General features: G+C 41.2%; 1 protein-coding gene and 1 long non-coding RNA gene across 9 annotated transcripts in view; one reads left to right on the top strand and one right to left on the bottom strand.

Moving 5' to 3' along the window:
* LOC141413667 (uncharacterized) overlaps nt 1-11,655 on the top strand; it is a 58,325-nt gene that overhangs the window by 20,577 nt on the left and 26,093 nt on the right. For all 5 annotated transcript variants that reach the window (XR_012438415.1, XR_012438412.1, XR_012438414.1 and 2 more), the window contains one exon: nt 258-354. This is a non-coding gene — a long non-coding RNA (uncharacterized lncRNA). The remainder of the gene's footprint in view (nt 1-257; nt 355-11,655) is intronic.
* The window catches only part of LOC109676016 (leucine-rich repeat-containing protein 37A3-like), a 32,202-nt gene that overhangs the window by 7,396 nt on the left and 13,151 nt on the right, over nt 1-11,655 (bottom strand). For all 4 annotated transcript variants that reach the window (XM_074045046.1, XM_074045047.1, XM_020152549.2 and 1 more), the window contains 3 exons: nt 7,633-7,704; nt 7,034-7,108; nt 1,303-1,421 (listed from right to left, as the gene is read on the bottom strand). In XM_074045046.1, coding sequence (XP_073901147.1) covers nt 1,303-1,421; nt 7,034-7,108; nt 7,633-7,704 — 266 coding nt within the window. The remainder of the gene's footprint in view (nt 1-1,302; nt 1,422-7,033; nt 7,109-7,632; nt 7,705-11,655) is intronic.

Raw genomic sequence — 11,655 nt, 5'->3', positions numbered from 1 at the left:
CGGGATGTAGGTTAGGAAATTTTTAGTTTGCCCAGCTGTATGTCTAAGTGCAATGTGCAACGAATCTGTAGAGTAACAGCAATTTCTGGGGAAACATGTCTTGAGATCCTAAGTGCCTTAGGGAAATGCTACTTTTGCCCAATGTCTGCACTGCTTTCATTTCATTTCTAACACTTCCAACTTGGGAGCCATCCAAAGTTTCTGACTGCATGAAGGTCAAATGGACTATGGTGAAGTAGACTTTTTTTTTTTTCCAGGACAATTGAGAGTATTAGTGGTGGTAATGAGGTAAGATGGCAAGAGAGGAAGAATGTGGACTCCTGGAGAGCCAAGAACTGGAGGCAGAAGACCCAGGTATGGGGCTAAAGCATTTATTTGGTACCTGGGATCTTATATTCCTCACTGTAAAAGAAGATGAAAAAGTGTATTTTGCCACCTCTGGGGGAGAAGTGAATGTTATTGGTGAAAAATTGTTTTGAAAAATAAGCAACACTGGGTTCACGTAAGTCACAAAGTACTCCTATTTATTTGCCCCACTTCACCTGTAGGGCCCTGTTTCCAAGCTGTCAGGATATCAAAGCAGTGATATTTTGGGAGCCATGAAGTCAGTGCTAATGTTGAGACCCAATACACAGAGAAAGCCTTAAAAGCACCCGAGGGATCTGTGAATAGATAGGAAAGCCTGAGATTGAGAGTGAGTTCAGAGTTGGACAGTCTAAGCGTGAAGAGCCCTCACTCCATTAGGAAAGCAAGGCAGCAATTGCTAGTTACAGATTTAGAAACTCACAGGCTCCAAATAAAAGAACATTGCGTATAATATTTTTATAAAAATATTATAAAACAAACTATCAAAACCCACCTACACCTGCCCTAGAAATCAGAGAGCACTCTGATTTTGTAACTAACACTTACAAAAGGAACTTACAAACTACATGACACTATATGAATAAGGGATCACTGGATGTCAAAGCACCAAGCAGAGAGCACAGTACAGTGTGTGACCATTAATATCATTCCCTGCCTCTTCTAGGTCCTTGCCCATATGGAAGAGTTATATTATAAATTATGTGATAACTAAGAACCTGACATTGGGCACTGAAGCAGTTCAGAAATGTAGGGAGTTTAACTCTGGGTAAATGAATAAAATTAAAGCAATTACATTATTAGTTTAAAAAATTTAGAAATGACCCAAGCCTTGTATGCACATATGAATAAGAAAAATAAATAAATAAAAAATTTATGATCATTACTTAAAAACTGAACATTAAAATTAAAACATTTTTCATATAACAACAGACTCACCACAATGTATGGTGTTTGTCAGACATTCATTGTCACAATGCAGCTTGACTGTCTTGCAGACAAGTTCAATATTATATTTAAATTGGCAGAGGCAGCAGGCCATATGCCGAGGTAAGATCCTATAAATGGAAACACAGATAATTAAGTTAATGGAAACAGTTACTGAGGGGTAGAAGAGGCAGGCCAAGGCTACCACAGGGCTGTGTAGAAAGAACTCTTGAAGCAGCACGACCTGGACAGGTTGGTAGAAGCCCAAAGATAAACTGCTGCTCTTGAATATTGAAAATAAATGGGAAGGAAGACAGGTGCCCAAATGAAGGATCAGCATGGCAGTGGGTGTCATATGCCTCAAATAGAGTGCTAAGGATTAGAATTGAGTGACATTGATCTGTAGTATCAACCAGAAGCATCTCCTCTCAACTCAAGTCTCACTCTGGGTTGGGAGTGCACAGGAATGAGGCAGACTTCTATGATAAGCTCCCAACTTATGGAGTCACTTTCTCAATTCCCACTGAGTGGCAAATGTTAGAAATTATTATAGGTATTATAAACAGCATAGCTTAATCCATATTGTGTTGTTAGAAAGCAACAGATCATATTGTGCAAATCTGGGCAATTTGAGCACACAAAAGAACAGGGCTAGGCTGCAGCTCAGCCCTGTAGAGGGCTTGTCCACTGGCTTTAATGTCAGCATCAAAGAACTGTAAAGATGATAATAAGGTACGACATAAATAAGAAGAATCCTGTACCCATAGCGATACTCAAAAAAAACAGGTATGTGTGGTGAGGACTGCACAATAGTGCAAGCTAATAAATGTAGAAGGAGTGATAGGATTAGAAAAGCGAATTATAACTGGTTTAAACAGGACTCTCATTGATGCACAGCGGGGTGAAAAGATGTTTGAGGGTAGCATCTTCACTGATCTCAAATTGCTACTCCACTGGTTATTTAGTAATTATCAAGCAATAACTTGGAAATCTTGAAGATGCCACTTTAATCACGTGATTAAAGAGCATCATGGGTCACCTGAAATCATGTGGCATATCAAAGGTTTCACCTGAATTTAGTTCTGGGGAAAAGACAAATCCAGAGTGTGGGACAGTTTACAAGACAACTGTCTCAGACTGTTTAAATGTACTGATGTCATGAGCGGCAAAAGAAAAAAAGGTGATCAAATGTTTTAGACTAAAGGAAACAACATCTGGTCTATGACTACCCCTGAATAAAAACAAAACAGACTTAAAGAATATTATTGGCTTATAGCCAAGATGGAGTGACAGGAACCAACTTAACCTTCCACCCAAAACAACAACAACAACAACAAAACATCAATAAAAAGTTTCCTTATGAGGAATAACCCATAGGGTGGTGTTGAAGGGTGTTAACCTCATTAATGGATTAATCCATTTATAAGCGGATAGCTGAATTGGGCTCCTAGGAAATGGGGTCTAGGTGGAGGAAGTAGGTCACAGGGGCCTGTCTTTGAAGTGTATATTTTCTCCCTGGACCCTCTCTCACTCTCTTTCTTAGCTGCCCATTAAGTGAGCAGCCTCTGTCTCAGGCTCCCACTACCATTTGTTCTTCCTCACAGACCCACAGCAATAGCCACAGACAAAAACCTCGTAAACTGAGAGCCCCCTCTCCGAAAAAATAAATCCTTTCCTCTTCTAAGTTGTTTTCTCAGGTATTTTGTCATAGTGATGCAAAGCTGACTAACACTAGCTTACCGCTTTGAGAGAGCTTCCAGGTTACAAGGTAGGGAAGGAACACAAGCAGCGACCCATGATCTCCCTAGTTAAGGAAATGGACTTGAGGCTGGCGGAGTGGCTCAAGTGGGAGAGAGTCTGCCTTGCAAGTGTGAGGCCCTGAGTTCAAGCCCCGGTACTGCCAAAAATAAATAAAGAAAGAAAATGGAACTTGAGAGTCCAGGTGAACCAAGGTGACTGTAATTTAGAGCACAATACCAGAGGAGAAAGAGTCACACAGAGAAAGAACTCTGGAGCCGTGTCGAAGGATGGTTGGGAATATACAGCAAAGTACTAATCAGAGCATGTGTCTGAGGAAACTACTCAAGGCCAGGAAAAGAACCACCAAACAGATTAGAGGATATGGCACAGGGCTAGCAATACTGTCTGCTCCCACAGGGCAGACTGGAAAGCCTAATGATCATGGTGCACTGGGTACTCAAAGGTCTTGCCTTAGTACTTGTCAATAATGTACTCTGGATTAAGGTTACTTTGTGGTCCCCCTTTACAAATCTTCAAAGTTAGGACCTATATGGTAAAATTGTTTTTGAGTAACATAACCTCACCTGAAATATGATCAAGCATACTTATAGGAATATCAAAATATACAGTACACAACAAACTCAAATTCACAATGTGTGGAATCCAAAAATTATTAAGAAGCAAGAGAATATGACCCATATTGGGGGGGAAAAAGTCATAACCAACCCAAGACTTACATGTATGTTAGCATGAGCACATGAAAACAGTTCTTATAAATGTGCATGAGGTATGTAGAAAACTTAAAGAGTGAAAATGGCCACAGAGAATGGCAGTGTTTTTCCATCTAAGAAAAAAGCAGCAGGGCATGATGATGGCCTCCTGTAATCTCAGCACTCAGGAGACAGAGGCAGGAGGATTGCAAATTTAAGGGCAGCCTGGGGGGAGGAGAACAGTGGAGGGGGTGAATTCAAGTATGATATATTTGATACATGGTAAGAAGTTTTGTAAATCCCACAATGTACCCCCACGCAGCACAAAAAAAAAAAAAAAAAAAAGGGCAGCCTGGGTTACATAGCAAGACCCTGTCTCAAAAGAGAAGAAAAAAAGAGAAATAGGAAGGAAGATGGGAGGGAAGGAAGGGAAGAGAAAGGAGGGAGGAAGGACAAGGGAGAACACCACTACCTTGTGTAACTAAGAAGCCTGGTTAGTGATGAGGACTCTGCTATCCAAAGGAAGGCATCTCCCTGATAGTGGGGGATCAACTGGCAGATGCTCTGAGAGGTTGAGGATGATAAGACTGGAGCAGAAACCAACAGATTTGATATCGTGGCGATTTCAGTAAGGAAATGATCAGAGCAGAGGGCTAAATGAAGGGCCTTTTCCATACTAACCTTGAGCACATAAATTTCTACTTAGCTTGCCATATTGGAGGGAAGGTGTCACAATTTAAGCTGTTGTAAGTGGTATGTCGTGATAGACCCTACAGAATATTTTTCAAAACTTTCAAAAAAAATAAAATGGATCATAGACCTAAATGTAACTGTAATTTCTAAGAGGAAACATAGGAGAAAATCTTATGATGGGCTTACACAAAGATTTTTTTTGGTTGCTACTGTGGTTTTTTTAATTTGATTTTTACTAGCATAAATTAATTGTACAAAGGGCTTTTGTTGTGATATTTACAACAGGCATGTAAAGTTCTTTGATCATCTATTTTACTCTTTCTCAGCCCCCTCCCCTCTCATTTTTAACAGTTTTGTAGGTACTATGGGTTTTTTATTTTAATTTTGTTTTTGTTTTGTTTTGGGATTGGACTGGGGTTTGAACTCAGGGCTTTGCACTTAGAAGCAGGTGCTCTAGCACTTGAGCTGCACCTCTGGTACTATGGTTTCTAACTCAACCACTTGAGCCATGCCCCCAGCCCTTTGTGTGTGTGTGTGTGTGTGTGTGTGTGTGTGTGTGTGTGTGTGTGAGTGATTGGGGTTTGAACTCAGGGCTTCACATTTGCAAAGCAGGCACTCTACTGCTTAGACCTCCATTCCATTTTGCTCCAGTTGTTTTGGAGATAGGGGTCTCATGAACTGTTTGCCCAGGGTGGCCTTGAAGCATGATCCTCCCAAATTCAGACTCTCAAGTGTGAGAATCAGCTTAGGTTGGGTCTTTTCTGTCAAAGGATTTAATCAGTAACCCCTGCTGTTACAAATGTTAGTCTCACTAACTTGCTTCCCATACACTTGCTTCATGGATGCTACTTAATATGATAAAAGTTTCTATTAAGAACAAAAGTGGTTATCCTCAGCTGGACAAAATTCCACTAGATCCCCTGGTTCCAGAGCTGATAACCTAAAACAGTTATTGCTTCCTAGAGCTTTTAAACTTTTCTTCAACAGCCCATCCCAATGTCCTCTTTCAAATTAGCCAACTGCATAGACTGTGACCCCCAAAATCTGCCCAATTCAGGGGAGGGGCAGCATTGCATTAGAGATAAAACCCTGCTGGTTGTACTTGCTCTTTGTCTATGGCCCACCCTTCTGCAGAAGTAAATTTTGCCTTGTTGGTTGACTTCTGAGTTGTGTCATCTGTCTCTCCTGATATCCTGATATCTTAAAGATATTTCTAACATCAAGTAACTAGTATTGCAGATGTGAGCTACCACACCTGGCCTTGCTGTAGTTATTTTTCAGACAGAGTCTCATGTTTTTGCCTGGGGCTAGCCTGAGACCTTGATCCTTCTATATACAGCCTCTGCTGTAGCTAGGATTATGGAAATGTATCACCATACCTGGCTTGGTATGAACTCATTGGGATGAGTTCTCACTACATTTTTGCCCAGACTGGCCTTGAACCTTTGTCCTCCTATTCTCAGCCTCCCAAGTATGTTGGATTACAGGTGTGAGCCACCTTGCCCAGTGACAACAAGTTCTTAGACAAAGATTTCGTAGGTAAGACACACATACACACGTAAATACAAACCATACAAGAAAAATTTCCTACATTAGAGTTCATCAAAATTTAAATATTTAAAACATCTGCTCTTCAGAAGACAGTGGAGTGAAAAGACGAGCCACAACCAGAGAGAAGATATTTACTAAGCACATATCTGAGAGAAAGGACCTGGATCCAGAGTATGTAAAGCACTCTTAAAGCTCAGAAAGAAGGAGATAAATATCCAACTAAAACATGAGAGCAGATTTGAGCAGACACTTCTGTAAAGCAGACAGTTGCCCATAAATGCAGTCAACCTTATCTATCAGCTATTAAAGAAATGGAAATGAAGACGACAATGAGACACCTCTACACACCTACTAGTAAAAAAAGGCTAAAATTTAAGAAAGAAATTGAAATATCAGGATCAGGTGAAAATGTGGAGCAAATATAACTCTCATACACTGCCAGTGGAATATGCTAAGTAAAAGAAGCCAAACACAAAGTACTATATGATTCCATTTATAAAACGCTCAAAAAGTCAGGTGTAATCCTAGCTAATCAGGATGCAGAGATCAGGAGGTTCGTGGTTTGAAGCCAGCCTGGGCAAATACTTTGTGAAACTCTATCTGGAAAAACCTATCACAGAAAAGGGCTGGTGGAGTGGCTCAAGGTGTAGGCCCTGAGTTCAAACCCCAGTACCACCAAAAAAAAAAAAAAAAAGTTTGATGGTTGCCAAGGGACTACCAGTGGGAGGAGTAGACTGACTCCAAAAGGATATGAGGGGATTTTGGGGATGACAAGGTCATTCAACATCAGGAATGGGTCATGATTACATAGCCATGCAAAACTATCAAACTGTAGACGTATAAAGTGTGAATTTGGGAGGTTTGTCTCAAGTGGTAGAGCACCTGCCTAACAAGTGCAGTCCTGAGTTCAAACCCAGTCCCATAAAAAAAAAAAAAAAAAAGTGTGAATTTTATTACATGGAAATGGCATCTCAAGAAGCCTGATTTAAGACATTAATCAAGCCAAAGAAAACTAAAGCGATACATAAATCTAAGAAAAACTAACTTACAGTTTTTCCAACTTAAGAGTCATCAGGAGGATGTTCTCAAGTGTCGCAAGTCGCACTTGTGTTTTTCCCAGGTCCCTGAGGGAGAAAAGCCCACATTCATGATGAACCCCAACACAGACAGTGTGTACTTAAAAAGACCTTTCAAGGAAATGTTATTAGTTCAGGTTTGACTTCCCCATGAAACAAGCCATTTCACGACCTTGTCACATAAGATAATTACTCTTATTTTTTTTAAGATAATTACTCTTATTGAAGAAATTTAAGTTTACTGTTTGCATCATCAAATTAATGACTTTGGCACTGACCAGAGCCTAAGTCTTTTTTCTAACCATTATCTTCCTTCTCATTTTCATGTTGCTTTCACTGCTATCCTTTACTCTTTGCTTTGAGGAATAAATGATATTTCTACCTGTGTTTACATGTTGAGTATCTCTATGTGTTCTTCCCTGGCTGGCTGTCTTGGTCACTTTAATCCTTTCCTTTGCCAATAACATTTTTTCAATTACCTAGTTAAAACTAAAATGACAGCTTAACCTTTGATGAAAGTAGACAAAAACACAAATCATCTCATGACTCATAAAAATTATTGCAATACTTACAGATACTTTAATGCTGGCAATTTAAAAAGATGGGAATCTTCAACAGTTGTCAGAGGATTACGACTGAGAATTCTGAAAAATGCAATGGAACTAAAATGGTCATTTTCAGTATGGATGAGACTACAGGAAAAGTTTGTATTCATTTTCGTATGAAAATTATGGGTTAAAAATCATTTTTTGTCTTTACCTACAAATTACTTTTAGAATCCATAAGCATCCTTCTTTTGGGATCTACCCAGGTCTCCAAAAAATAAAGTGGAGAAAAGAAAGAGGAGGAAAAGTAGGGAAAAAAACATGCCAAAGAACATTCAGATCAAAAACTCTCAAAGTGACCACACTGGTAGGGAGCCCTGCCCTGTAGGAAACAGTGTATTTTAGGTCCTCCATAATTCACGAGGTTGCTCATCTTTCAATTTAGAATGTGAAACAATTCATGATCTAATTCACTCAATTAAGGAAAAAATAGGACCAATTTATGATTTGAACCCGTTAAACCCATGCTCCCATCCCATACTCTTACTTGTATTCTTCTGTCACATCACAGCCTTTGTTATACTGCAGGTAATTAATCACTTGTCACCTGTCAATCACCCAGACTATCAGCAGGTTAAGGCAGGGACCACACTTTATTGTTCTTATCATCCCTGTGCCTGGCATAGAGCCTGAAATTTACCAGTTATTTAACAAATGTTTGCTGCATAAATAAATATCATTCTGTTTACATATCAGTGAGATGAATAAACTTATTCTCTCCCTTTCCCTTCCTCCCCTTCTCCCTCCCCCTCTCCCTGTCTCTCTCCTTTGATACAGGGCCTTGCTATGTAGCCCAGGCTGGCTTTGAACTCCTGGGCTCCAGCAGTCCTCTTACATCAGCCTCTCATTAACTGACTACAGGCACATGTCACCGTGCCTGGCATAAATTCACTTTTGGTATAAATTTTTACTTCAAAAGGCTGGATAGGTTTTCTTTTCAATTGTTTAAGTCAAGCAAACAAAAACAAAAAGTAAAGAAAGAAATAGGAAGAAAAGAAAACCTGCCTTTAGGTTAACTCTAACCAAGAATCTTTAGTGTAACTTCTGTGGAGCACACAAATGACTATTACAGCTAGTTTCCATTGGGCTGCCAGGCATCTGTTATCATCATTTCACACTTAATCATCACAATAATCTTGTGAGGTAGATGTTGTCATTACCCCATTTACAAAAGAGGAAACTGAGGCACAGATTGGTTATGTAACTTGTCTTAGGTCACCAAGCAAGTAAGAGGCAAAGCTGGAATTTGAACTCAGTTCTGATTCCAAAGCCTGTGTTTAACCTTTATGAAAAAAGGGGCTCAAGATAGCTGTACCTTAAACTTAATTTTGAGAGGGCTTAATATAGAAATAACTTTTTTTAACAACTTTTAGAGTATATTACCTATACAAAAATTGATTACAAGTAAATTTTTAACCTCATACGGGAAAGCCTCGATGAGCATTATAGTTTTTTTATTCCCTTTTCCCTGTGATTTAAAATCATGGCACATGGTGACACTAGTGAAAATGATGAAGTAAGAACATAACTGCTGGAATGCAGAGAAACACTGAAATATAACACGCATAAGTCCCCAACCCCAATGACCTTCCCACTAATGTCCAGCACCTCCCCCCCATCCTCCTTCCCAACCATCTTATCTAATGCCCATCCCCCTCCAACCTCCATTTCCCCACCCCACAGGATGTTTAAAATCCTCAGGCTGTAAGAAAGGCGTGCTCTCTTGCCCCTCTCAGGTCTCGTCTCCCTAATAAAGACCTGATGCTTATGAAGGTCACAGATGCTTTCTCAGTGTGTCTCTTTTCAGCTTCTTCACTTTTCTTTCATAGGCTAGCACTCTACCACTTAAGCCACACCTCCAGCTTCCTCTTTTCTTTCATTTGGTGCTGAAACCCAGGAGAGTTTTGAGCAGGGATGTGGGGAGGAACACCCTTTCGGGGCTACTGTGATTTCATGGTGATCCTCATAAGGTCAATGATGCACCCCCGTGGGGTCTCTGGTCCGGGCTTGAAAGAGACACACAAAGGCCAAGGGATGCCTAAGTTCCCTTGAGGTGTGCAGCTGGTGCCCACCTCTATCCCCAAAACTGTCTAACCTCTCTCTTTCTCCCTTCCTCTCCTTTCCCACCTCACTATCCTCTATATGATGCTAACACTACTATATTTTCTGCCACACTACTCTGGGGCCTGACCTTTTAGTCATACATACGCTCCTAACTTCTCATTCCTCTGAGACCTCCTGCAGGGCCCTTTGCGGATTCCACTCCACACTCTCAACACCGGCTCTGATTTCTACAGGGATGGGCTGTGTGGCACCTCAGTGTGTCAGTCTGGCCATTCTCCCCTTCGGTATTCCTATTTCTCCCTCTCACCTTCCAGCCAACTTGGCTCCTGGTGAGTCTGGCCCTGGTTACTCTGTGGCCCCAGGTTCGTTTTTCCAGTTTTGCAAGTTTTCTCTGGGGGACATCCTAGGGAAAACTTCCTAACCGCAGCCATGGGTAATACCCACTCAAAGATTTCCTCTGACTCCCCCTGGGGTGTCTTTTATACAATTTTACCAAACTGAGCCTAAAGGGCAATCTAAAATGAAAAATCCTCATCTGTTTTTCTAAATTTGACCTCAATACAAATTAGACAATTCCTCTAAATGGCCCAAATTTAAAATTTTAATCCCAATGTCCTCCGAGACCTCGACAACTTTATTGTGAGAAACAGCAAATGGCAAGAGGTCTCTTATCTTTAGGCTTTCTTTTATCTCAAGTCCGACCCTCCCTTTGTTCAAACTGCTGGAGCTTGTAGGTTTGACTCTAGCTCTCTGCTGTTACAACCTGAAAAGCAGTGGACAGCAGCAGCTCTTCCCAGGTTCACTCTCAGGCACTGAATGGAGGCTGGAGTCTTCCTCCCCAGTTCCCACTGCCTCTCTCCTTTTTTCCACCGCTGTTCCACCCTTTCCTTTCTTTGACAGGTCCACCAGAGACCATCTTCCATGGCTGGATTTGCACCCAACACCTTACCATCCACAGCTACATCACCATCAAAAACCGTCTCCTCTGGCTTCAACCTAGCTTTATGTCATCCTTTCCTTTTTTCTCATTTCACAAGATATAAACAATGTATAACTTTAAAAGTTTTCTCTAAATTTGTCTCAGCCATTATGGAGGTTACTTTCACTCCTCCTACTCCATGTCCAGCTCCTGTCTCCTCTCTTGGACTGGCCATACAGATTGTTAGGTCCCTGGCATTCTTGGGGTGGGTGGAAGGACCCGAGGCTACACCTTAAAACCAGACCCCGATTTATGACTGCTTGTTTCTCCCTGCCTGATTGTTTCTCAGCTTGCAAAACAACTCAGGAACTTCCAGTTACTCAACTAGCCAGGCATGTCGACCTGTTTCATCTGGTGATTGCAGATAATCAGAGACCAGAGACTCTCTCTCCCTCCCCCATGGCTCAGACCCTCCTATAAAGCCCACTACCCAATTTAGCCAAGCCACCTCACTCTGAACCCAAGATTGATGGCCCTGCAGTCTGGACCAATAAACCTTTCCTTTCCACATGTGGTGTGGTCTTAATTCGGCAGTACCTTACACATATGAGGACAGTAGAGACAGAAATGGACAGGGAGAAAGGGAAAGAAAAGTCCTGATCAAGTCACATTGTCCGTTCTTTCTGCACCCCGAGTGACTCATATGGTCCCAGGACTACAAACATAAAATCAATTGGAAATCTAAATGACATGTGGCCTATGATTGGAGCTACTTTTCTGTACTGGCCTCCTGGTTTTTCACCTAAGACTAAGCCTCTAAGTCTGCCTAAACACTCTACTAACAGTTTTCTCCTTTAAGTCTTGTTTTATGGTGGGTAGTTTTCCCACTGCAGACATGTCAAGACCAGGAAGGGGATCAGGTCATATCCAGGTCACTGCAGGTAGCGACCATGGGCTGGCCCGTTTGCTGTCCTGGCCAAGGCACAATACAGTTGGGATGATGGACC

The sequence above is a fragment of the Castor canadensis genome, chromosome 11 (genome assembly GCF_047511655.1).
Source record: "Castor canadensis chromosome 11, mCasCan1.hap1v2, whole genome shotgun sequence".
Taxonomy (NCBI): domain Eukaryota; kingdom Metazoa; phylum Chordata; class Mammalia; order Rodentia; family Castoridae; genus Castor; species Castor canadensis.
This window is presented reverse-complemented; position numbering and strand designations above follow the sequence as displayed.